This window comes from Dipteris shenzhenensis, chromosome 31, assembly GCF_047967505.1.
Source record: "Dipteris shenzhenensis isolate YYH24624 ecotype China chromosome 31, Dip_SZ_1.0, whole genome shotgun sequence".
NCBI classification, from domain to species: Eukaryota; Viridiplantae; Streptophyta; class Polypodiopsida; order Gleicheniales; family Dipteridaceae; genus Dipteris; species Dipteris shenzhenensis.
Window position 1 is genome coordinate 5,640,514 of NC_141626.1, and position 27,592 is coordinate 5,668,105.

The 27,592-nt window shown below is 41.3% G+C and overlaps 1 protein-coding gene and 1 non-coding gene across 3 annotated transcripts; one reads left to right on the forward strand and one right to left on the reverse strand.

The window, feature by feature from the left end:
- The first annotated feature begins 380 nt into the window (after nucleotides 1–380).
- TRNAT-UGU (transfer RNA threonine (anticodon UGU)) lies at nucleotides 381–452 on the forward strand. The gene has a single exon. It is a non-coding gene; the product is annotated as a tRNA-Thr (tRNA).
- A 14,450-nt stretch (nucleotides 453–14,902) lies between these two features.
- LOC147880947 (Iron-sulfur cluster biosynthesis family protein) lies at nucleotides 14,903–27,575 on the reverse strand. Of its 2 annotated transcripts, XR_015540463.1 has the most exons (5): nucleotides 27,299–27,575; nucleotides 27,059–27,115; nucleotides 26,731–26,926; nucleotides 15,741–15,849; nucleotides 15,471–15,489 (listed from the first exon to the last, which is right to left on the reverse strand). XR_015540463.1 is itself a non-coding variant. In XM_087369889.1 (4 exons), exons 1-4 carry the CDS (start codon nucleotides 27,542–27,544, stop codon nucleotides 15,427–15,429), a joined length of 552 nt encoding a protein of 183 aa, XP_087226015.1. In that variant the 5' UTR covers nucleotides 27,545–27,575; the 3' UTR covers nucleotides 14,903–15,426. The 2 variants fall into 2 exon arrangements, 1 of the variants encoding a protein (XP_087226015.1); XM_087369889.1 differs by lacking the exon at nucleotides 26,731–26,926 and having other exon boundaries at nucleotides 14,903–15,489; nucleotides 26,982–27,115.
- Nucleotides 27,576–27,592: the final 17 nt, after the last annotated feature.

Sequence of the window (27,592 nt, forward strand, 5' to 3'; positions counted from 1 at the left end):
TCCCTACTATGCCCATGGTTGTAAGCCTTGTGGGTGACCATCATGAAGTTACATAAACATATGCCTTCACGTGCACGTATCTCTCTGTTACCTAAGGCCAGACTCAATTGTGATTACTGATGGTAGAAGCTAATCAAAAGGGGAATCACGTGAATATCACTAGGACAAACAGTTCAAGAGATGGTGCCTAGGAATTCACGAGCATGCCGATCCCGACCTCATCTTTTTAAAAACAAAAATGCCATTGTTGCTGTTGGTCACCAAGGTTAAGCTCGCTGGGTGCATCTTTCGATCGTCACAGAAAGTCTGAGTTTGCCTTTCATGTATTTATACAGATTTTATGGAATGAAATTGTTTTTACTTGCTGCAAGCGTGCATCTGCCTTTATAGCTCAGTGGTAGAGCGTCAGTCTTGTAAACTGAAGGTCCGGAGTTCGATCCTCCGTGGAGGCAAAACACTGTACCTGCTGCTCTTCCGGACCCGCAGGTATATTTTTTGGAGGCCAGGTGATCCACGTGGTCTCTTGCTATTCACAAAAGTGATTCGGATCACCTGGTCTCTTGAAATTCGCAAAAATGATTCTCGTGTGAGGGAGGTGGTGACAACAACATTCCTTCCACTACCTTCCCACCACCATTCTCTCCTTTGGACCTTTGCCCCCATGATATGGGGGTGTGTTTCTTGTAACAAGGCATGTACCCTAGAGTCTAAAGGATGAGGGTGATTCACTTGTGAGTTGCAAGACCATATTAGGCACTCATTAACACTTAGAAAACATCGTATTACTTAGCTGCCAAAAGAAGCTAAGGAAGGTAAGTACAAGAGAGAGAATTGGTTGTCAGAAAATAAGTAGCCTATTTCCTAGAGAACCCAACACACTTCTCTGGAGCAAGGCCCAACAACCATGATGGGGGTTTATACATCCAACAAATATCCCCGGCAAAAAGCGTGTAGAAGATGACGGCCAAGCCTTGCAGAACCACTCCTGTCTTTCAACAATCGCTCTCGATCCTAGAGTACCGCGCTCCCAAATGGCACGCAAAGTAAAGATAATGTCTTGCCAGATGGCAACAAGGATAGCAGATGGAGTGATCTATTGACCTCCCAGCACTTGATTGTGCCGCACGACTCATGTTCCAGGCAGTGATGCTGGATACTGTCTCCCAAATACTGTCCTCTGATGAGGGCGTTGAGGGTACACGAGAAGGCGGTTATGCATCATTAGTCTCTATCCAGAAGACTTGTTTGCCATGGACTCTGTACGCAGGAGAGACTGGGGTCAATAAAGAAGTCCTCCCTCCACGAGCCATGCGACCATCCCCCAAGTGAAGTCATGTTGTATTCGTTGTGTGTAGGCCACAATCCTAATCCTGGGTTGTAGGACATTTCCATAGGTAATAGGGTATCGTCTCCATAACTCCTTCTATGTAGCAAAAGCATCTGCCATCCACACGCATCTGCTCTAGCCAAGGGCCGATTGGCAATCCCCCATGGGCCAACAACCAAAAGAAATAGGAGATCTTTCATGGCCTCACTCAGTTCCATCTTATTCCTTGCTTGTTTGAGTTTTTCTTGGGCTTCGAGCTCTAGGGAGAGTGATGGAACATATGTGAATTGTCAGGTTTAAATGGGCATATGTGCATTTGTGGCATTTGTTCAACATTTTAGTAGAGATTGGCAAGCACATGTGTGCATCGACAACCACATGCATACATGAGGATCTATGGATGACTCATATTAAAGGTGTGCAATTTCTGGTGCTTTTCAATCAGGATAAACTATGAGCCATTGCACTCTTTTAAGGGGATGCATTGTGAACTTTAGGACTGAACGAGAGGGACAATAAGTGGGGAAGTGCTTGGTGTAGAATGAGGATGAGGTGGTCGACCTTGTGTGTGTCACAATGGTCTTCCATACATGTGCATGCATATTTTAACATTTGCATTTGGAAGGGCTTTCAGTTGGTTTGTTTTTCTCATTCTGCCATATTGTCTCCCATGGAAACCCCTCAAGTACGAACTTCTTGTAGCTTGGATGATATTATTATTGATCTAATGAATGACTTTGAGGATTTCAAAATGCACTTTGTGAATACACAACTACCTAGAGCACCTCGAAGTAAAGATAGGAAGACAGGGCTCGATATAGGTGGGTCACTTATAAAGTGCCATGTAAAAGGACATTACTCCAATGACTGTCCGAAGATAAAGAACAAAGGAGAAAAAGAATTGGCACATGTTTCTTCAAGGGAAGAAAAGAGGGAGGATGGCTACAAAAGGGCATGCAAAAGCAAAGGAAGGAGAAGGGGATAAGGCAATAGTAGATGGACACTATGGAGAGAGATGTCGTATAGCAAGAAGGAAGCATATATTATTTGCACGTCATAGTCTATTTGTATGCCCTCAATGTGTGTCTCAAGCGATACCCTCTTCCGACCCAAGTGCTTTAAGGCTCTTTGCATTACAAGATCATGGGTCGTTTGGTTTTATTCAATGCCTCAATCCCTTGATGAATTTTTTCTGTAGTAAGAGTCTCACAAAACCATTTATCCTATATTCTATGACTCTATTGTGTGTTATCTCTCCATTTTCTGAACACCAACATTTAAGTATTATGGTAGCATAGCCAATTTTCCAAACACTAACATTTAAGTATTATGGTAGCATAGCCAATTTAAACTCCAAAACCTTGATTTTTTTGTTAATGAGCGGATTAGAAGGTTTAAGGAAAAATTCCATTCTCTTTTCAATTTTAGATGGTGACCTTTGTACATCTTCAATCTTTGAGTGCGCAGACGATTAAAAGTTGAATTGCAAGATCATCAGATAACTGCCATGCTTTTTCTCTACCATCTTCAAGGATTTGAACTCCTATCTTCTTCAAGGATTTGAAGTCCCATCTTCTACCACTATAGCAATCCAATCATTCACTGGCATTGGTGGCTACAACGGTCGAGGAAACTGCGAGTTGAATTTGTCACACCCATCCAAGCGAATTTGCATTGGATTGCAAATATCACTATGGACAAGCTATAATCTTCTTATGGCCCTGGCTACACCATCCTTTGGAAAAGAAAATCTATGCATTTTACCCGAAATACATCCCACATATTTGCTTTGGAGGGGCCTCCAAACAAGGTAAGACATCAACCATTTTACATTTTTGCAATAATAAAAGGATTCCATAATTCACATGCCCAAAGCTACCATGTCATAACTCTACATCCCACATAGTAGAGGTTGATGTAGAAGCAACATAAGATGAATGTGATCTCTTCTCATAGGCATGAAGTTGAAACATCGTGTGACAAAGTGTGCCTACCAACACTAATGCATAGCTTTGCTCTCTCACATATCATACATATGACATCCTCAAAGATGTTCTGAAAGCCTCTTCTTGTGAAAGAAGGTAATTTTTTCTTTATCCGTGCAACAAATGTGTATATTGCCATTATAGTGGATTTCATTGTACATGCAATTTAAAAAATTCTATTTCATTAATTTTGGACTTGTCCATGTCCAAATTAATTTTTATAGGTACTTTTGGACAAGTTTTTGGATAAAATTTAAGAAAAAATCCCACTATTCAAAACACAGATTATTGTCACTCGAAGGCATTAGCATTTGCTGTTTCTATTTAAGATCCACACATTTCATTAAAAAACGCTATTGAAAAAATAGATTAAAACATAAAAGCAAGAAATTTTAAGAGTGTTTTAAAGCAATTAAAATTCAATTATGAAATTTAACGTGACATCTTACATAGACTTTCATATCCTCTATGAATACCATGACATGATTAGTTACATAAAAAACACTTATAAACTCTTATTAATGGTTACATCAAAAGAGTTAATTTTTTCTTAATTATTAACTTAATTTATTAATATTATAATTAATAAAAATAATTTAAATGCATGAATATATTAATTAATGTATGTATCTATGCGTATACGGCCCATGCATGATATTAATTTACCATCAGAGTCCTCTAATATCTTCAAGATATCATAACGGTATTAATAAACACCTTTTGAGAGTTTAAAATCTCTAAAATCTGGTAGATATGCACGCATGGCATGTACATGTCCTCCCCTTCTCTTCCCCTTCCCCTCCCTTCCCCTCTCCTTCCCTTCCCTTCCCCCATCCTTTCCATCTCTCTCTCTCCCTCCCCTTCTCTTCCCTTCCCTTCCCTTCCCCTTCTCTTTCCTTCCCTTCCCTTCCCTTTCCCTTCCCTTCCCTTCCCTTCCCCTTCTCTCTCTCCCTCCCCTTCTCTTCCCTTCCCTTCCCCCTCCCCTTCTCTTTCCCCTTCCTTTCCCTCCCTCCCTCCCTTTCTCTCTCTTTCCCCCTTCCATCAACAGCCACAATGTGAATTCCACACTGATACGGATCAACTAAAAGCCCTGAGGACATCCCAATACCACTTGGTAAATGCAGTGCACCGGTCCTACCATATGTACCAATGGCCTTCCATGGATGAACCAAGGGCATGTACGTGCCATGCATGAATATCTACCATATTTTAGAGGTTTTAAACTCTCAAAAGTTGTTTATCAATACCGTTATGATATCTTGAAGGTTTAAGAGGACTGTTATGGTAAATGAATGTCATGCATGGGCCATAAATACATACATATAATTTTTTTCATGCATTTAAATTATTTTTATTAATTTAAATTGTTCAATGAGTGCAATCACTCATTTCATGGCTTATAACTCACTTGCAATATCCACCTCTAATTCTAACATCAATTTTATTGATTCTTAAAAATAACAAATACAAAACTAGGATTTAATAGTAGTTTTTTGCATTATTAGTGCAACATTATAGAGAGATATTGTGAAATTTATTATGTGGAAATGAGAGTGTCAGAAAATAAACTTTTGATTCTTGAATGACATTTTCATAAAGTAAACTCTCCATTTGGGAAGGATTTTTAGGATTAGTCCAAAGGTAGACATATGAGTCCAAAATTAATGAAATATGTGTTCATATTAGAATTTGCATATAATAGTGCCAACCATTCAGCTACGAGTTTTAGTCCATTCATGATGATGCATGGATTTCAACCTTGAGCCCCAATTATGGTGCGACTCAAAAAATAGGAGATGCAAGCAGACAAAGACTTTATTGAGGATATGAATCAAATTCTTAAATTAGCTAAAGATAGCATTAGAAAGGCTTAAGATAGAGCAAGACATTATGCAAACCCACACTGTAGAAGGTTGGAGTTCGAAGCAATGAGAATTTATATCTTTAGGTAAATGTCCAAAGTTGTCAGAATTGGATAAGTTTGCTTACAAATTATCCTTACTAAAGGGATGTAGAGTATATCTAATTTTTACGTCTAAGTAGGCTAAAAAGGAAGTTAGGAGAAGATGAAAATCTAGGGAAAATCTAATTGAAAATGAAGTCCTAGTTGAACCCATTGAGCCTGCTACTATACCACATGTACCAACAAGAATTTTAGAAAAAAGAACAAGACATACAGTATACCAAGAATTTTTAAATAAGTGGAAAGATAGACATGAAGAGAGTTCATATTGTGAAAGGGTTAGCAATCTCCAAAGGAGGTCTCCCAATTCCATTTTTGAGATGCAAACCATTCTTAAGGGGAAGGGAATGTTACACAGCCAGAATCGCAAAAGTTAGAGGCAAGGCTATTAGCACTTATAAGTAGTGGGGATTTTAAGGGTTCAGGTCTAGGATTGTTTTTAGGTGTATGTGTTTAAGAAGGGGTGGAAAGGGGAGCCCATGAGAGGGCTTTAGTGCTAAGGTCCCTTATGAGACACATCGCACCAAATATGGAAGCCCCTTGGGCAATTGCTAGGTTTTAGATTCGAGAGAGGGAGCTTGCATTAGAAGGAGGTCGAGACCTTTGAAGTTGCACCATAGGGTTATGGAACAAACCCTAAGGTGTCCATGTATATATTCTCAGTTTCTTTGGAATATAGTGTACAGTTAGTCTATTGTTGTGCACTCCTCTCTCTCTCTCTCTCTCACTCTCATCTCCATTTTATCATGGTATCAGAGCCTATGGTGATTACAAGCCCTTGCGCCTCCATCTCCCAGCTTGTGAGATCTTTGTGATGTTTTCTTCATTATGTTCTTGAGATTTTGAGAGTGATAGTTCTTTCTTTTGGTTCTTCAAGGTATTGTGAGAGAGAGATCATTTTGTTCTTCATTTTTTCCTTGTGAGTAGGTCCTATTGAGAGTTCATTTTGTGTTCTTCTTGAGAGAGTCCATTCTTTGAGTCCTTTGTTCTAGTCCTTTGAGAGACCTTTGAGTCTCTATCCATAGTGAGTACTCTCCATGACTAGCTAAAGGTGACTCCTAATGACCCGCACCCTCAACTGCAATGCAATAACAAGTGATTCGAAGCGCCAACCACCACCGACGGCCCTTCAAAGCAATGCCTGACAAACCGGACTACAAATGCCACCTTCAACTGCATTCTTACAACAAGTACCTCTAGAAAAAGCTATAACGGGATCCTACATGACTACTATGACACAAAAGCTTCAAAACCAGCCCACTCCAACGGCTCAAGGGCGCCTGCAAACAATAGAAATCAACGGGCATCAAGAACAAATGATGGAATCCTTCAATGATGGCCTGTAATGAATCCCCAAACATCAAGCTCCATCAGCTAGAAACACATGTCAGTGACTCAATGCAACTCAAGCCAACAAAGCAACGAGCTTCTCCAAAGCTTCTAGGCATAGCATCGACCACTGAAACAGAGTGAATGAGCACGATGACTCTAGTACACAAGGGAACCAGCAAGTGCATGAGACTCACACGCCTCTTCTCATGAACTTGAAGCTCCAAGCTCCTCTTAACCGGCCCCACACATTGACGATTTCCATAGAATGCCGCAACACCACCTACAAAGAAACCTTCAAGCTCTCTCTCTAATCTCTCACTATAGTGTCTCTCTGTTGCTATCTCTCTGCGATGTGGCAAATAAGCCTATCCCATGGTAAGATTAAACTAATCCTAGGTGCTCCTTTGCATAACATGTGTCAAATAAGAGTGGGTTAGGTTTGAGATATCCTTGAGTTAAGAGGGTTGATCAAGGTTGTGCCACGTGGTAGCCTCATCCATAGTGCCACATCATTTGACCATGTGATAGTGCCACATCATCACTATTGCCTCACTACCTACCCACATGGTAGTGCCAGGTCACTGTGCCACCTCAGCATTAGTGCTTCATAGACACACTGTGCTCCATCATATGCACCCATTGTCCACATCATCATTGTATCCTTATCGTCATTTTTTGCCACTCTTGAGATCAAAGTTGAGCCATTCTTCTAGGATCCATAACTTTTGATCCATGTGGAATTTGGAGGAGCTCCAAAAACCAAATTGCTCGAAAACTCATGCTTTACCCACTTGTCACCTTAAATTTCACATTTGGGATTTTCACTTTGTAGTATTTGCTAAAACGTCTTCATCAAAACCCCGCTAATCAGATTGCATCCTCCCCAAACCCAACACTTAAATAAATTAAAATAAAGATAGAATTTATTTTGTGGCTTTTCATCTTGATTGACATGTAGACTAGTTATAGGACTAGCTACCTTAGAGGAGGGGACTCCAAAACAAGCAAACTAAAGCCATGCCAAAAATTCCCAATTAGTTTCTAACCAACATCAGTCACTTGGGTTGCTGATTTAGGACAATTGCACATATTGCACTCACATGCCACCTTGTAAAGTCACTAATTCACTATTTGGCATTGGTTTCTTGCACTGCTTCTTCAAGCCTTGTAAAGCCTTTGGCTATCACCGGCACTTGTTTGCTAGTTGTATACAAGTTTTGAATCTTGGTGCACACAACATACCATGGAGAAATCACATGATGATGTCATATTTCTTGATCAGAGTAGTAAGCTCAATGATAACAACTATGGCCATCAGAAGTTCAAAATGTTGAACATTTTTTAGTTCAAGTGCTTGTGGGACAATGTCTCACTATTTGGCATTGGTTTCTTGCACTGCTTCTTCAAGCCGTGTAAAGCCTTTGGCTATCACCAGTAATTCGTTGCTATTTGTATACAGGTTTTGATTCTTGGTGCACATGACATACCATGGAGAAATCACATGATGATGTCCTATTTCTTGATGAAAGTAGCAAGCTCAATGATAACAACTATGGCAATCGGAAGTTCAAAATGTGCAAGAGACCTGAGCCTACCTCAACCACTCCTCTTACCACAAATAGCTGGAGCTCACAAAGCAACAAAAGGAGTGGGATACAAAGGCCCAATTGGTCTTGAATATCATCAACTTCAATGTGAAGGATATGATGATCCCTCTTCTTCATGGGCAAACCTTAGCTATACTTGCTTGTAAGACTTTGAAAACAAGGTACAATGCCAACAACATCTCACATATCCTCTTGTTGGAAAATTAGCTAAACAACAACCCAATTCTTCCAAATGAATTAGGTCTTAACTTCTTACTCAGATTAAAGGACCTTGGCGATCAACTCACATCACTTGGACAAGAGTTCAACGAAGAAAACCATACCAAATCGCAATCAATGGACTTGGACTAGATTATGGGCAGTTTGTGATTGCATTTGTCACTCGAGATGCACCTCCATCATTTCAACTCATGTTAGACATGCTCATGCAGGAGTTATTGAGACGCGGTCTCTAATGGTCCTCTTGCTCAAAGGGGAACATGGAATTACAAAGGTAGAGGAAACTCTAGAAGAGGAGGAAATCATGGAAGTACTCCTAGACGAGAGGGAAATTGCAACTATTGTGGCATTGTAGGCCATTGGGAACTAGAATTTAGAAAGAAACTAAGGGATTTAGCCAATGCAGGCCAATCAAACGAGTCTATAACTCTTGCCGAGGCAATAATCATCAATAGCAATCTACCCATTGTGCCTATGATGAAGACAACTTTCAGGACTATCAACAAAAAGTTGTCATATCACAGTATGCTCAATCTGAGAGGTCCACATCTCAGAAGGATGACACATGGTGGTTTGACTCTAGTGCAAGCAACCACATGACACCTGAGAAAGAATGGTTCTCCAATCTCCATCCCAATAGGAACCCAAGAGAGAACATTGTGATGGGGGCACATGGTGGTTTGACTCTGGTGCAAGCAACCACATGCCACGTGAGAAAGAATGGTTCTCCAATCTCCATCCCAATAGGAACCCAAGAGAGAACATCGTGATGGGGGATGGCACACCCCACAAAATCAAAGGGATCGATAGCATACCCTTGCACAATAGATACCGCAGGTAGTATTGGAGATGCATTCTATTTATCCACAATGGCATAGAACCTTCTCTCTATTGGATAGATGAATGAGAGTGATATGGAATTCATCTTCAATAAGTATGGATGCACCGTGAGAGATCTCAAGTCTCCAGAATCCATCATTGCTCAGAGTGTCAAGATTGGAACAATGTTAAAGATTTATTTTGCCATTCTGATCTAGAGAGCCCTAGTAGCTCATCATCAAAGTTAGGATGCTTATTTTGAGTACATTGTGGGCATAAGTGGTATGGTCACCTCAACTTCAAAAGCCTTGTATCCCCCAAAAAGAAGTACATGGGTAAGCAATAATGACATCCCTTTCTAATATCTTCAACTCAAAGTACTGATGTCCTTTAGATGGTGCATTCTGATCTATGGGGTCTGACTACTATATTGTCTCTTGGCAAGGCTTTGTACTTCATCACCCTCATAGATTATTACCTTTGAGATACTTGGATCTACTTCCTGAAATAGAAGTTTGATGCATTCAACACTTTTAAATACTTCAAAGCCTTGGAAAAGCAGACTGGCAAGTACATAAAGATCCTCCGTTGTGACAATGGAGGTGATTAATACAAGTCCACGAAGTTCAATGCCTTTTGCAAACATTATGGCATTACACATCAGTTCACATGCAGATATACTCCTCAACAAAATGGAGTTGATGAACAAAAGAAAAGGGTGATTGCAGAGTCATCTAAATGCATGATTGATGATAATAATGTTTTGAGACAATATTGGGTTGAGGCATGTGACACAGCTGTGTACTTGATGAACAAGAGTCCCACTTATTCATTGCAAAACATGACACCAAAAGAGGCATTCACAAGACCTAATCCCTCTATTGATCACTTGAGATTATTTGTCTCTCTTTATTATACTCATGTTTCCGATGCACTTAGGACTAAACTTGATGTCTAGTTAATCAAGTGCATTTTTCTTAGATATGCTATAGAGTTGAAGGCATGCCAACTCTATGGTCCAATATTGCAAAATGAAAGCAAGAGGATTGGCAATAGAATTTTTCTATATATTGAGTTTGCAAACTTGAGCAAAGAATTAGTACAAAGTGTCGAATCCATCAGGAAGTCCAAGCTCCGAGATCACGGTCCACTTACCTGCCACCATCCAAACCAACCAGTTGTTAGAACAATGAAGTTGAATTTGGTTAGACAAATGCCTATATTCCCTGGCTTGTTATCGCTTTACCAAAGAACTTGAACACCCCTTTCGGAATTCTAAAATAAAAAAGAGCTTTAAGTAGAGCCAAGAAGGAGGGCATGCAGCCGTGAAGATGACGAGGTTAACCTAAGGAGAAGGGAGGCAAGTAGCAAGCGCCATGCAGAGAAGATCCCTTTAACGACGATGAAGGCACGCAGCATGAGCATGGCCCAAGGGATAGCAAAACAAGCTAACCCCGGCAGCCAAGTAAGAAGGCGCAAAGCAAAAAGCAAGGAAAGAACGTGGGATAAAACTGCCCAAGGAAAGAGGAACTACCACCACGCCCAAGGAAAGAGGAACTACCACCACGCGTAGTCACTAAGGAATCAAGCAAAGAAAAAAGCTTCAGTAAGTGGAGTTTTCTTCGGGAGCTTGCCAAGAGACCGAGAAGCGAGCTAAAAGCGTGGAAGAATGAAGGACTAGCGTTGCTAAGGTCGCTGACAAACCAAGAGAGACCGCAAATAGAAGAGCCAATGCACCGAGCAAAAATGGAAGTCGATCAACCAAGGAAGGTAAGTAGAGGGGAACAAAAAAGTCGAGAGCTGCTGCGGCTGAGGGCGTGGTCTCCTAGACCCTTGTATCGGTCGTCCGAAGTGCTAAATCGAGTGACGTCTAGGCTATGAAAAAGCTGCAGTCCCATGAAAGAAGAGAAGCCTAACGATACGGCTACGTATGAAGTAAGTTTGCAAGGAGAAAGAAAACCGGAGGAGTTCAGCACAAGAGAATGGAAAAGATCAAGCACAAAAAAGAAGAACTGAGAGTGGCAACCTCTAAAAGTGGCATCAACTGAAAGTAGTGAAAGGGGAGTTAGACGAAATAACAGAGGTAGACGAGGAGGAGCCCTTACGTGAAATACAGCATGCAAAACAAGCAGCTTAAGGGCCAGTAAAAGCCAATGAAAGAGTAAGCAATGTAGAATGAGAACCTGATCAAAGCAGGAGACCAAAGCGAAGACTTACACGAGCTTGAAGAAGACGAATATGATCGTGGAGGTGCAAAGAAGACCAGAGGATAAGAGACCATCCTAAGCGAATGAGGTTGTGGAGGAGGCTCTCACACCTTTTGGTGAATGTGCTTATAACAAGCCCATAAAGGCGTTACAAGAAGTAAGGTCGTGGGTAGTAAATAAGACGGTTAGGTTTATAGGTGATTTTTAGGGGGTTTAGTCGTTTAGGTTAATACTAGGGGGTTAATTTCTAAGTAGTTATATATTAAAAAGAAACCACGCCTTTTGGTGGGGGGTTTTAATATAAGTATATAGGGTTGGCTTAATACTTACAAGGATACTTAGGAAGGGGGATATAATACTAAAATTATATGTGGAAAGTGTCATATAATTTATTTATTTATAAATAAATAAAATAGTGTACTCCCCAAAATATATATATATAGAAACCATTACAAAGGGGAAAATTAATACACACATTTTGGTTCTCCATACCTTATACATTCATTATAAGGGTTGATTTCAACTAAACGGGGGTCATAATAAAATTAAAATAAGAGGGAAAATATACAAGAATATAATAAAATATGAGAGGTTTAAATAGAAAAAATGTGGGTAATGGAATACATGAATTTAATTTTATTGTAATTGCAAAAAAAGTGGGGGGGGGGGGGGGGGGGGGGATTCTTGAGAGGTTCTAGAGCAAGGGGGGGTAGGTGCCACAAGGATAAAGTGTATATAAGAGTGTGGTAGTGTAGTCAGTGTAGTGTAGGAGAACTCCATAGTGTGTGTGTGTGTGTGAGAGAGAGAGAGAGAGAGAGAGAGAGAAGAGAGAGAGAGAGAGAGAGAGAGAGAGAGAGAGAGAGAGAGAGAGAGAGAGAGAAAATTTTAAGCTTATGTGTATGGCCCACCCCCAACCCAAAGGTAAGACCACATTAGAGTTATTGAAGGGGGCTAAAGTTCACATACCCAATTTTTAAAATTGCACTACTCCAAGCTAAAGTTGTATGCACTACGTGAGCATGGGAGCTTGTAGCCGTACATAAATGCAAAGTACAAACTTGCTCTAGAGCGTTCAATTAATGAATTATACTAATTAACTTCCATTATAATCATATCTATAAATAGAAAGAAAATTTGTGGGAAAAAAGAAGAAGTAAATAAGTATTAAGGGGAAAAAAAGGGGGATCTTCAAGTAGGCCCGAGAGGGGGGGAGGCAATAGTATACTGCCACATCTGGATTAGCCTTAAAAGTTAATTAAATTATATAGAACCTTGTATAAAATTAAAAAAACAAAGATAAAAAGTGGGCAAAAGAAAAGAACATAAGTGTAAAAATTAAAAGAGAGAGGGGGAACAAAAAAAATGGAGATCACATGCCCTCAATCATTCATGAAAAAAAAAAACAAGCAAGTGGACCAATCAACAATTCACTAATAAAAACTTTAAAATTTTTGGAATTTTGCCCATCTCCAAGAGGAACCTTCACTAAGGCCTACCTAGAGGCAGGCCAAAAAAAAAACCCTCAACTCACTTCATGCATGATTGTGTTACATAAGTAATACAGTCTGTTGTTACTAACATTCGTTGATTTTGAGATGCCTAAAAAAAGGTATCATTTATGTTAACTACATTAGATTCTTAAGAATCACTCAACTGCTACCCATGATTGGCTATTGGGTAACCTCCCCTTAGTTGTTGATCGATCTAGCTGCCAAAAAAATCTTCTTGTTGCACTATGTATAGTATTATATATAGGTTTTTTTCAACACATCAACAAATGATGGTTTATGTAGAACAACTTGCTTCTCTCTCTCTCTCTCTCTCTCTTTCATGTATAGGTCTTTTTTCAAAGAAAACCTAAGTCTAGATTTTTTAGAAGTATACTCTTGATTGCAATAACAAGCAATTAGCATTTGCAGTCCTAGAAGTATATATGTTCTAACATAACCTTATATGTGGATGGATGTAGGCAATAAGCTTTGATGCTAGAATATGCTTTTGATTTGCTACTTAAAGATCAAGTCTCTTCCCTTTGATTGTGTCATCCCGAATGAATATGCTAAACACTTATTTATAGTTGTTAAAAGCATTTTATGGAATTTCCACAAACTTGTTCAAATGGAATTATTGAAAATTTTAATAGAAAAACTTGTATTTACACTCTTGAAGCTTGTGGCATGATCACCACCTATTGACTAGACTAATTCTTTAGAACTTGAAACTCTCTCTCTCTCTCTCTCTCTCTCTCACACACACACACACACACACTTTTGCTTAAAAATTTCTCACTTTCACACACACTTTTTAAAACACAATAATTTAATTTAGTTTCCCCCCCTCCCTTATGCACTGGCTAAAAATGTAATCCCCCCCCCCCCCCCCCCCCTCATAGGCCTTATGAATGCTTTATGAGCATTCATCTTGTTTTTTAACTAGTGGGCATTTAGGTTAGTCATGTGACTAATCTACACACATAAATAATGTGGACGAAAAACCACACTATCTTTTGCGAAATGTGTGTCAAATTCGTTTGGTCAAGGTATACATGTGCATGTGTGTGTATATATCTATATCAATGTATGTATGCATGCATTTACCGATGTATGTGCATGTTTGTACACTTTTTTTTGTGAAAATATTCACATGCGCATGAAAATATATACATATATACCGTCGCAGTAGATTAAAGCCATCCCAAATTTTAAAAAAGGAAAGAACTCCAAGAATAAATCCTTCGCCGTATTTTTGATGAGACATTTCAAAAAAGACTGCAATCCTTTGTAGGCTTGCTTCAAAAAACTTATTATAATACCTTCTTTGAACTATTCATGCTTGATTAACCATTGTGTAGGCAGTAGAAATTGGTGCCGGTTGCCTTGTCCAAACACCTCAAAGTACAACATTAAGGAAAACTAAAACGAAAGATGACCTAGGTGAAAGACCATAACCCTACCAACTTGCCTTGGCAACATGACCAAATCCTTTTGACTAGACCATAGGAATCTTGCCTTCAAACCAGTAAAATGCGAGATCAAAAAAATAAGTCAATGAAAGGATCACCTGAGCCAAAAAAAACAGAACCTCCCAGGCCATCATGAACAAAAACCATAATACACAGCCAAACAATGCCAACATCACCGCTTAAGCTCATCATTGATGAAAAATCATAGCCCCAAAATCCTAGGACACATGAACAAAAGCCATAATTCATAGCCAAACAATGCAAACATTACCTCCTCACAGACCGCACAGTTCCAAAAAGAGAGAATAAAAAAGAAACACTGTTCCCTTCCACACCACCCAGACCAATATGTGAATCCAACAGAAGCAGCAAGCTTGGCATACAAGAGAGATTCTTCAGAAGCAAGGAGACCTTCAAAGGAAATTAAGACAGCTTGTGCTGCTACCACATATATTGCCATTGAAAAGAGAAGAAACTCAAGTTGCATGTGAATTAATTTGTCACATGTGTAATGCACATCCTTGTATTCCCAGTAGAGTAGATAGTAAAGGTTTTAACACATATGAAGGCAACCAAGGAGATTCGTGTCTCCCCACAATGAAATAAAAATACATCCTGCCTTTAACAAACTTAAGCTCTAAAAATCAATTTCGACCAAGACTGGGCAATCACTCACGGTAACTTACAAATAAGGCCCTGTCATTCTGGTGAACGTTTGAGATACTAACTTCAAATATCTTACTGGCCACTTTCAAAATCTGTGTAAAAATAATCCTTATAGCTCTCATGAATGTCTTGTACATCTGCTTTTGCCCGCCTATACCATACACCACCACTGTGACTGACTTCGATAAAACTAACACCTTGTCAGGGCCCATGGTTAAAAATAGATGCTTAGAACAATTATAAATCTCCATCATTCCCATGTCCATGATTACACTCAGCCCCCTGTGAACTCAATCCCAGAACGCAAGGCTAATGCTTCATGAATTAAGGGCACTAAAATTATTTGACATTGAAAGAACTCCCACATCCACATCCACCAGATGCATTGGGATTTTGTGTCACCTGCATAAGGAAATTCAGAAACAAGCAGACAAAGAAGTCAAGAGCGTACACAGAGTTCGTAGAGAGGGTGAGTTTTCTACAAGCATTGATGTACTGCTATTGAATATCTATTCTCTTAATTTGGTGAAACAGCTATACACTCAGGTCTAAGACTATATGGTGCATGACTTTATACATTAAAACTGTGGTTTATGATTCAGAGAGCTTTTTTAAGCTTTCGGTCTACAATCATGTGTTGAAGGACAATTTACCATAAATGAGGACCGGATGAGCTCCTCCGCATAATCAATGGTTGCTCCTTTTATGAAATCCAAAGAAATTTCATCTACAACAATTTTCACTCCATCCTTTTCAAAAATCCTGCAGGCATAAATCCCTTCCTGAGAAGGATTGCTCTCTCTCTCTCTCTCTCTCTCTCAGCATAAATCCCTTCCTGAGAATGCTTGCTTGCTCTCTCTCTCTCTCTCTCTCTCTCTCTCTCTCTCTCTCATATGAGTATAATTAAACAGGATTTGAGAGAACAAAAAAGGAGGATAAGAATGTATCATGTGCATTTGCAGGCCATTAACATCTATCTAACGCAGCCGGGTGCCAACAGCAGGGCAGATGACAGCACCTGCAAAATCTGATCTGAACCTGTGTTTGACTGAAAGAGGGGCAGCACATCAGAGGCATCTACTGATGGCTTTTTTTACAGTCCAGCCAAGGTAAAGCTGCATTCTCAGTAAAAACCACGTCTCTACTGACAAGAACCTTGCATGTGCTAGGCTGATAGAACCTGTATCCGTTGCTCTGAGCTGTAGCCAATGAAAATACATTTGACTGCCTTATCTTCCAGCTTAGTCCTCAGCTGAGAGGGAACATAGCGGTAGCACCACCCGTAGAGTGTGGTGTGGCAGTAGATGCTTGTGAGGAGAGACATCTTAAACATGTGGATGGTGCAATGCGACGTTTAGCAAGTGTGACCCCCACTGACAATGTACTTGTCATACATCTCCAAAGAAAAAGTCTTTGCTTCAATGGCATTTTACACTTCCAATGCCGATGTAAGCACTATTGGCCTATTTACATTGCTAATCACCATGCCTGGTGAGGCTATGGGTTCATGTATATACCTAGATGAATCCAGGAACATTCCCAAACTCATCCTCTAAAAACACAACATAGTGCAGTTTCAATCTCATGATAGTTACTCACAAGGTTGAAAACCATAAACTCCATCATGCATAGCAAGGACTAGCTACTATGACATCCCCACTGACGTCATCAGCGCCCAACAGTGGGTGTAGACCATAGTATAAAAATATGCTCTCACACATACAAATCCACACACCCACACATACTTGAGCATCCATTTATACAAAGTCTTCGTACTAAGTTTCTGTCGGCACTCCGGAGGTGAAGGGCAGACTCAGCCATGATGAAGGCTAGCACTATGGGTTCATGTCCTAGTTTGCAATTGTGGAAAGAGAGGTCAATCCGAGTCCACTCTTTTCGCTCGCAATTTCCAAGGCATGCTGCCTTTAGCAAAGCAAAACATCGAGGCATATAACCGACTTTGGGACAGCTTGAGAGGTATTTCTATTAGCCTTAAATTGAAGGATGCTTATTAGTATTTTGAAGGATGTTTAATAGCATGTTTATTCTTGTCCCATTTGTCAAAAAGCCAAGTACAATTGTTCAAAACCACTACTTCAACCTTTGCCAATACCAAAGACACCCTCGTCCACAAGACTTGTTCTAATTAATCAAAGGCATTATAGATTTAGTGAGTCACACCTCTCTATGCTATTAGCCGAACCCTCCATAAAGAGGGCCATGTCATGTACAAACTTCGAGTCTAAAAGTTTCTCTTGTCAGAATCAGAAGGTTAATCCCCACCAGCCATGTCTCTTATGAGCGGAGAATACACTTGAAGGCCATTATGAGAAAGAGAAACAAAAAAGGAGTCAAACGGCAGCCCTAATGTATTAAGCGTGTAAGACCGCCCACCCATAAACCATCAGCACTTAGATGAGCTCTCCTGGGTAAAAAATCTCAATGACCTGGACTAGACAATCAAAATGCGTACACCCTCCATTGCAAACCAAACCTCTAGGCATCGTCATAGAAGAAGGCTGTGAACGCATGATGCTAGTGATGCAAGTTGAGTATCACTACTTTTAGTCCCTTTTTTAGTAATGATTGCCATACAAAAAGGGCATGGATTGAGAGGCTAGTATAGGGACCCCGCCTATACGCTAATTTTATTCAACACAATCCACCTTCAAGATTTGACCTGAACAAGGCTTAGGGACAAAGAACAACATAGAGACAGAGTGATTCAACGCACAAGACTTCGACTTTTGGCCGGACTCAACATGGGTGAGCCATGCCCATTTAGATACGACCAACTTCATCAATTCTCAAATAGACTTAGTTTAGAAAGTTAAAATAGAATTATCCATTCTTCTATCAATCTAGGTCCTGGATGAGCAAGATTGATACTCCTCAAGTTTTAATAAACTAAAGCATTGCATAACATAACTAAATGATCACCCTTATCCAACTAGGACTAGGGGAATAACAATTATCAGCAACGTTGAGGTGAATGGAGCACTACAATTGTCAGCAATTTCAAGGCACTCTTTCCAAGCAGGTCAAAGCAGTCATTCACCACAAGTGCTCTATGGACATCAGAGCAGGAGACAAGATCGAAAGGTAGGCAGATAGTTTGAGGTCATGAAGTAATATTTGCTTGTCTTTATTATCAAACTTTGGATTACAAAATTTGGCCACAAGGAAATTGAGGTCAGCCACAAAGTAATAGGCTGGCCAAACATTCAACGTGGCCCACATAATCCGCATCAAGGTTCCATCTACAGAACCACTCTTGGCCAACTAATACATCTATGCCGTCTATTTTCAGAATATGAAAAGAAAATCTCTTCATAATCCTGAATTCGTTCAAAAAACAGTACATATGACTCCATACCTCAAGAAACACCTTGGGTGAACTTCACATAAGAGTAGTTACTACCCACCATAGGCAGGATCGATTCTTTACCAGAGACATGACGAAGTTGTGAGTACTTGCGTTATCAAAAGAAAACATTTACTTGACGCCCATTTATGGTCCCTTGCATGAGTAAAAGATCATGCGGACCAAACGCCAATGTAAACAAATCACAAGTCATGCCTGAAGTAAACAAATCAATGCTGAAATTTTTAGTAGACATACTTGACATGGAAACTGCCACTAAATGCATTGTTTTACCTTTCCCCCCTTCGTTATTCCTGTTTGGAACCACAAAGCTGCAGTACTAAGAATGTGGCCAACCTTACAATACTAGAAGCAGAGAAACACTCTTTATCCTTTACCGAGTCTCTTGCATCTTTTCGCTACTGCTTTCAAGGAAAGCTTGCAACATGAGTTGTATTGACACAGGGTCTCTTTGCTCGGTTACTATTCTTTTGCCGAAATTTCCATCTAATGACCCACCACGTCACCTTCTTCGCAAAATCAAAGACATCGTCCAGTGATGTAAGTTTGATACGGACAAAACGTTCTAATAGTATTTGGGAGACTACTATAGGAGAACAGTTACTATATGAAGTCAAAAAAGGAAGCTCCAACCTTTTTTCCATCATCACAAGCCTTTCAAGTTTGAAAAGTTCTCAAACTCATTAACCTCTTTCGAGAACTTGTCACTTCAGTTCATGAAACACATATCCATTGCTTGGAAATTCATTTATTGCACATCTTAATTTCCAATTTCTTTAAATTAGGATGTTTGCCAAAAGAATGCATATCTTTTCCTACTATTTAATTAGGTACTAGTTGGCTAGGATCTAGTATTTCAGGGTGGAACCCAATTGTAGGGGTTATGGGCATCAGTGACCCACAAGTCAAGACGTATCTCTATGTAAGAAATGTAAAAACCACACTTCACCCAAGTATCCAAACATGGGACCAATCAAATGCATAGACTGCATGTCGACCCAGCAACTATTAAAGAGAATGTTTGCAGTAGCCTTAGGTGTGGGCCTGTGAACATGAAAGAGTCAAAGAGATACAAGACAAGACGACAAACTAAATAGGCCTATAGGTTATGTGAGAAGTCCAATCAAAATCAAACTAATCTTGGACTAACCTTTGAATAGAGCTAGCTGCTAGAAACCTAAGGATGAAAACAATAGTATTGACTATCCAAACTGATTTTATTAGTCAAGCAAATAGCGTGGTTGAAATAAGCTAGTCCATGATTATAGCATGAGACGTGGCATGCTGATGTGACATGCTAATGTGGCATGATGATGTGGCATTGGACACATGGCAACCTGTGAGATCGCGTAGGCCACATGGGGTGATTCTTAGCTATGTTAACAAAGACCAGGCTGCTGATGTGGAGGAGCTGTTGCAGGAGGAGGAGTGTGCACCAACAAGAGGGGGGGAGTGTGGACAATGAAGTGTGCGGGACTCTTTTTATAGTTGCAGGAGGGGGGCTGCTTCAAGAGTAGCAAGCTCTTCATATACTTGTAGTCGGTCGAAGGGCGGGCTAGTTTTATGAGGACAGGGGCACCCTTGATGATTTGTGTTTAAATGCAGAGACCGTGCCTATTTCTTCTGGGTGGGGCTGGGTGGTTTCTTTCATCTAGTGAGTGCAAGAGACCTAGAGATGAACGGGAGTCCGGATACATTTCGGTGGTAGAAGATCAAAGTATGCATAGGCTTTGTGCCTTTGCAGTCAAAAGGGGGGTTCTACTGGGGCACATCATTTTCGAAGAAGGGATGGCAATCGACCCAAGAAAAGTGGCGGCCATTCAAGAAGCAAAGGCACCACGAAATGCTAAGGAAGTCATGCGATTCATTGGCCAAATCAAGTGGCACAACCGACTTGTGCAATACTTTTCCCACGTATGTCAATCTTTGACAAAGTTGACAAAGAAGAATGAACAATACATTTGGAAAGAGGATCAGAAGAAAGCATTCCAATTATTGAAAAAAATGTTAGTGATAGCACCAATTCTGATTCCGCCGGATTGGAACCTAGAGTTCCATGTGTTCATAGACGCATCAAACATTGCTACCAGATCAGTACTAATGTAAACACACAGCTCCAAATGGTTGCAACCAATATATTATGCAAGTCAGACTTTGTCACTGGCGGAAAGAAATTATTCAGTCACCGAAAGAGAGGTCTGAGGGGTTGGGTATGCTCTACTCACTACGAAAGTTTCGACATTACCTTCTGGGCAATCAGGTGGTGTTCCATGTCGACCATCAAGCATTGCTGTACTTAATGAATAAGCCTCAACCATCAGGAAGGCTGGCTCGATGGATATTGTTGCTACAAGTGTTCCAATACCGAGTGGTACATACACCAAGAAAACACTTGGTGGCAGATTACATGAGCAGATTAGAAACAACAAAAAGCCCGTGTGGAGGCGTCCCGAATGATTTACCGGATGTTACATTGTTTTCAGTACATGTGATGAGGACAACAAACTGGTATGACCAGATGTTGCAATTCCTCACAGACGGGGTTTGTCCAGAGACATTTACGAAGAAAGATCAACGACATCGATTGGCGTTAAGGAGTACACCATTTATGGTTATTACAGGCGCGTTGTACAGGCGCGGAATCGACCAAGTCATCCAGCACTATATCCCAAAACATGAGCAACATGCAATATTACAAGAACCTCATCACGAGACCATGTCGACCATCAAGCATTGCTGTACTTAATGAATAAGCCTCAACCATCAGGAAGGCTGGCTCGATGGATATTGTTACTACAAGAGTTCTGTAAACTACTCGGTGCTTTCTATCAATTCAGACAACCGATTTTGCAGAGGCGTTTGAATGAAATGATTGTGAGTTGCCAAACACATATACTTGAACTTAAGAGGTTGCAATTAAGCTGGAATTAAGACTTATACAGCTTAAACACAAAGTGACATCATTGGAAGTTGCAATATGATTGAGGGGCCAAGACGGCCCCCCCCCCTTATCCAGGCTCACTTTATTCTTGAAAATGGAGATACAAGACCAAGGTGCAATGCACCTTCCAAACTGATGAGCTCAGTGAAAACCTAGGACCTAGATACAAGACTCAAGAGCATATGTGCGAGGTAGACAACAAAAAGGAGAACTCCAAGCTCAGGTTTCAACTCTTGGCTTGCCCAATCCACAAGGAAGAAGCCTGCAACGATCACCACTTACATCCAACATTAGAGGCAAGCACTAGTTTCTAGAAAGATAGTAGAAACAACATGAAATAATGCAGTAAATGAGATAAACTTGACGATACAGACTCCCTTCGTGACTTGATCCTTTTGTAGATGAAGTCCTTGATGCCTCTGAAGCTACCTTGGGTGAGGAGAGTGTGGAAATGGGGCTGGAATGAGAACAGCTTAGAAAAACAGCCTGTAAGCTAGAGAGAGAAAGCCTTTATGGAGTGATAGCTGTAGAGAGAGAGTGCCAATGCTGATCCCAAGGGAGGGGATGTAAGAGAGGAGCTGCTGCTGTTCCAGAGGTGCACAGAAAGGCAGATTTCTGCAAGGGGAATGGGCTGGAACAGTAGAGAGAGAAATTTTGCAGTAGAGAGAGAAAGACTGCAGCAGGAGAGAGAAAGGGGCTGTGGCAGCTCCAGGCTACGAGAAGGAGAGAGGATGCTGCTGCTGTTCCAGAAGAGCTGAGAGGGGGCAGATTTCTGGAGAGGAAGGGCTGGAACTGTAGAGAGAGAATGTGCTGCTGATCAACCAAAAGGAGAGAGAAGAAAAGTGACGAATTTTTCATGTAGGGAATGAAGGGGAGAGGCCTTCTTTTATAGGCTCAGCCCCCCCCCCCCCCCCTAGACTTAGAGTGGAAGGTGGACACTTGCCCCAGATTTTTGGTGGGCTGCAGTCCCAAAGAGGACAACCCACAACCTGCCCCAAATCTACCAGATTTGGGGCCAGACACTTGGCCTGCATGCCCTGCCACTTGCCATGCATGCTGCCACATGTGTGGGACAGGTGGACTGACCTGCCAGCTCAGATTCCATGTGGCATTCTGCCACGTGTCACTCCCAAAAACCCTAAAATTTTAAAGTTGTCAGAATTCAATTCTGATCGCACCCACGGGTTCCTAGCAGCTTGGACTATCTATTGATGTACTCTAAGGTCATAATTGAGCCATACTGAGCTCATTTGTTTGTCGTCTTATCTTGTATCTCCATTACTCTTGGCATGCTGCCAGGCCCACACCCAAAGCTCAGGGAACATTCTCTTGAATGGTTCCTAGGTCAGTATGCAATCTGTGCATTTGATTGGTCCCATGTTTGGGTACTCAGGTGGGGTGTGGTTTCTAGATGTCCCTCTCAAAGAGAGGCCATCACTCTTGTGGGTCACTAATGCCCATAACCCCAAGCAAGGGGGTCCACCCTCAAATGCTAGACCTAGTCCCCATTGTCCGTAACTGAACAGTAGGAAAACATTTCATTTCTTAATAAGCATACTATTGAAAAACAAAAAGAAATAGTACCAAGCAAGTGGATACATGTTGAAGCAGGATGACAAGTTCCAATACTGATACATACACCAAGAAGACAACACTTCGTAGCAGATTACCTAAGCAGATTAGAAACAACAGAAAGCCCGTGTGGAGGCGTCCCAGATAATTTACTGGATGTTACATTGTTTTCAAACTGGTATGACCAGATGTTGCAATTCCTCACAGACGGGGTCTGTCCAGAGACATTTATGAAAGATCAACGACACCGATTGGCGTTAAGGAGTAAACCATTTATGGCTATTGCAGAGGCGGGATTGACCAAGTCATCCAACACTGTATCCCAGAACATGAGCAACATGCAATATTACAAGAATCTCATAAGGAGACGGCAAGCGGACACTTTGCTGGCAGATCACAGGAAATAAAAATTTTCAGGCTAGACTTTGGTGGCCAACGGTGCTCAAGGATTCTCACGAATTTGCGGCCAAGTGTTAGAATTGCCAAAGAGATGAACAACCAACTGACGCGGACCGATTACCTCTGAATCCCATCCTCCCACTCGATCCATTTCAGAAATGAGAATTAGATGTCGTAGGTTCGATAAAGCATGTGGCACAGATCACAAGGAACTAGTACATTTTGGTAGCAACAGATTAGGTTGAGGCACAAGCACTCAGAGATAACTCCTCGGGCAGTACGGCAAATTTCCTATATCAGAAGATCACAACCCGTTTTGGATGTCCGATTGAGTTGGTATCGGATCAAGGAGGCCACTTCTTGGGAAGGACAGTAAGGAAACGTAACGACAATTTGCATGATTGTACATAAAGTGGCATCAACAGATCATCCACAATGTAATGAGCAAGTAGAAAGCACCAATAAAACAATTAAACGCATTTTGAAAATGATAGTGTCGAAAAACAAGGACTCGGATACCAAACTTGATTCAGCTTTGTGGGCATTTCGGACAACGTATGAAGTCACCCCAGGGATGACACCGTTCCAACTGGTCTACGGATTGGAAGCCGTTGTTCCGATAGAGTTCATTGTTGGTAGTCTTCGGATCACAGCAAAAAAATTAGGTCCAGAACAGTCAATGGAATTTCGCCAAGAGCAACTCATACACCTCGAAGAAGATCGGATAAAAAGCCGATATACAACACAAATAATTCAGTCACGAAGACTGGCATGGGTGAACAGGAACATAAAATATAGGTTGTTTAAAGAAGGGGATTGGGTTTTGATGTTCAACTCCAAGTTGGAAAAATTCCTGGGCAAACTAAAGTTGAGGTATGATGGACCCTTTAAAATCATTGAGGATATGGGTCAGGGAACGTTCCGAGTAAGGGATATGCATGGTTTTATCTTGCCCAAACCCATGAATGGATTCCGACTCAAACCTTTTCTAAGTCTGCGGAATAGATCCAACTAGTCGAAAATAGTTGGATCGGTTCGGAATGGATCCGACAAATCGGGAGTTTGTCGGAGCTGAGTCCGACGGTTCGGATCTGGTCCGAAATCAAAATCAGGCCAACATTTCGGATGTGGCAGTCCGATATCTTATAAAGGTTGCCATTAGTACTCAGAAGGGTGACAGTGAGGGTTTGCACGTGTGGAGATTACCTTTCAAAAATTTGTGTTCCCATTGTGTGAATACTCACAATCTCTGTGATTTCGTCCTTCAACACAAGTCTGTATTCCTCATTTCCGTCAATCGCATCAGAATCCACTCCAACTTCCTCTGCATGCGAGGCGCATTACGTAATCTCCCTGAAGACGAAGAGGACCCTTTCAAGAAGAAAGCTGAAGTAATTCAACAAGCCTAAGAGTAGTCTGAACAAGATTCGACCCAAGCATGAAGAAGCACAGAGTCACATTGGCGACGCGATGGTCACTAAGAAGTCAAGCCCCCAAGAAACTGATCAAGCAGGAAGAACAAATCGTGGAGTCACCAATGAGCGGTAAGCGACTGTCTTTAGATACTCCAACTCGCTTTACGAATTTCAAATTCAGTTTAGATGACGGAATGGTGCAAAGCGCAATCTGGTTGCGCAACATGAAACCCAGAAGGTAATCTGCCATGTCGCTCACTTCTCTACGAACAGCTCCATTTTACATTTCTTCGTGGGAAGCATCACATAACAGCAGCAGATACTCTCTTTTCACTACTCTCATTCTCTCTCTCTCTCTCTCTCTCTCTCTCTCTTCTCTCACTCTACACAGTCCTAGGGCCCAGGACAATAGTCGGGCTGGACCCCCCCCAAGGATTTTATTACTTGCAAAGAGAATTCTGAGTACGTTATACAAAGCAATCTTTCTCCTCCCCCCTTAAGAGAGCATTGAGAGGTATCAAAACCGCTCTCTATGAATTTAACTTTAATTCATCCCAAGAGAGAGGTGCCTCTGATGTCCTCTTCAATTCTTGGAACGATACTTGCGTTGTGACGGAAGTATACTTCCATAGTAGTCACATGGCGAACATCTGGATAGTCCTCCAAATTGAAATGGTGAACATCTGGTGGCATGAAGCAAGGGAGGAAGAGAGGACACAGTGAAAGATGCCACGAGTTCTAGGAAGGTCCACATGTAAACTAAGTGCATGGTGGTTCTATAGGCTGATCTTTTTGGCCAATTTAGGGCCATTTCTGGCAGCTCTTGCCGGATCCTTGTTACATCTTGTGCTCTCTTGACATGCAAGCAACATATCTGCTCATGCATTGGCCACCCTTCCTTTTCTATAAAAGACCGAAGTGAAAATATTGTAAAAAATAAATAATACTTTTGGCACTTTTTGCAACGTAACTAGATACATGCACCATGTATGCGCCCTCATGCATACTTTAAGAAAGGTGGTACATGAGCTAAAAGGTCGCATGCACACCAACCTTTTCACACGCATGGCTCTCTAGCCATGCAGGAGCATGCATACTAAGCATACAACTACTGAGCACCTATGCATGTTACTAAAACAAACTTTCGACACAAACATGCAGCCCAAAAGTTTTCATGCATGCACTTTCTTGCTGTTATATGCACGGCTTTCCAGCTCATGCATGCATGCAGGAAATCAATAGCATGCATCTGCATGCAAAGCTACCCAAACATGCACTAGCATGCAAGGCATGCATGAGCATGCTATTCCAGGAACTGTCATATTCTTACCTCCAGCTTCTGTACAGAATCTTTTCGGCTGCTGATACTATCACACTCATTCAAAATTTCTGACTCAAACTCAAAGGACAAGAAGTGTTCCTCTAACTGCTTCTTAAATTCCACCCACATCTTTAGCATCATGTCTTGTGTTTCAAGCACCTGGTATCGCAAAGCTGTTGATCCACTGAGTATAAGAGTATATATCTAGATGAATCCAGGAACATGCCCAAATTCATCCGCTAAAATTACACTGAGTATAAGAGTAGATTATTCGTTAGCCTCTTCTCATGCAAAATATGTATCCAAGCTCCTAGTCCATCCCAACGACACCTCTAGGTTTTTTTACCTGCTGGACTCAGGTCTCCAGCTCGTAGAGGTTATCTATCTAACGGCTAGCACTCCTTGCTGGCCCAGTTGAGGTCTTGACAAAGGAGGGGACAGGAGAGGAAGATATTTGCTGTCCTTGGAAGTTGCTGCTGGATGCGGGTCTCCAGCTTGTAGAGGTTAGCATTCCTTGCTGGCCCAGTTGAGCTCTCGACAAAGGGAGGGGAGGGGAATGGAAGATATTCGGTGCACTTGAAACTTTTGAATGGAAAAGAGGATTACGAACCTATGAAGGCTTGATGGAAAGCCTTGACCAATTCCATGATTACTGTTACACGTCTCTCCAAATGAAAGAAGAGGGAAATCTCTGTCAGCTCTAACCCTCTCCAAATGAAGCCCATCGTTTGTCTTACAAGAAGGCAATTCTTTAAGGACAGAGATTTGCACCCTCGCGTAGGTCTTGCACCCCTTAAACTTTGCCACTGCAAAAAGTACAAACTTATATAGAGCTACCCAAAAAAAAAAGACCTGCCATACCTATCAGTACTGCCGAATTTATCATCCAAGGTGAACATGTATTGAAATCCTGAACAGCCACCACCCTCCACACTTACACGTAACATTTTCCCCTCTCCTTCGCCTCCTTCCTCTCGCTTTAGCAGTTGCAGTCTCTGTGATTAAGGCGACATTTTTTGATTCAGAACGTTGCGTATGCGGATCGCGAATCCGATTAGTGCTCTGAGCTATACAAAACCCTTGCAAGCGCAAGGATGAGGAGGGGAGGAATGATCAATATGAAATGAGGAGACAAAATCTAAGGGTCAATCTACTAATCTGAACTTCTGAGAGGTTACCTTAACACAAGTGTCAGTGATAGAAAGATCCGGTGCAGGAGGAGGAGAGGATGAAGGAAGATCAAGGGGAGCGAGGGAAGAGGAGAAGCGAAGGGGCAAGGAGGGACGATAAGGGTGGAAAGGGGAGGGAGCTAGAAAGGAAGAAGCAGAGGCAAGAGAAGAAGATGAAGAAGAAGCAGCAGCAAGAGTGAGGAGCCTCAACGCCATGTACTTTGCAGCCATTGTGCCTTCATTTCTATTCCGCATTCAACTGCCTCTTCTTCCCCTTTCCATTTTATAGTGGTGCTCCAATTG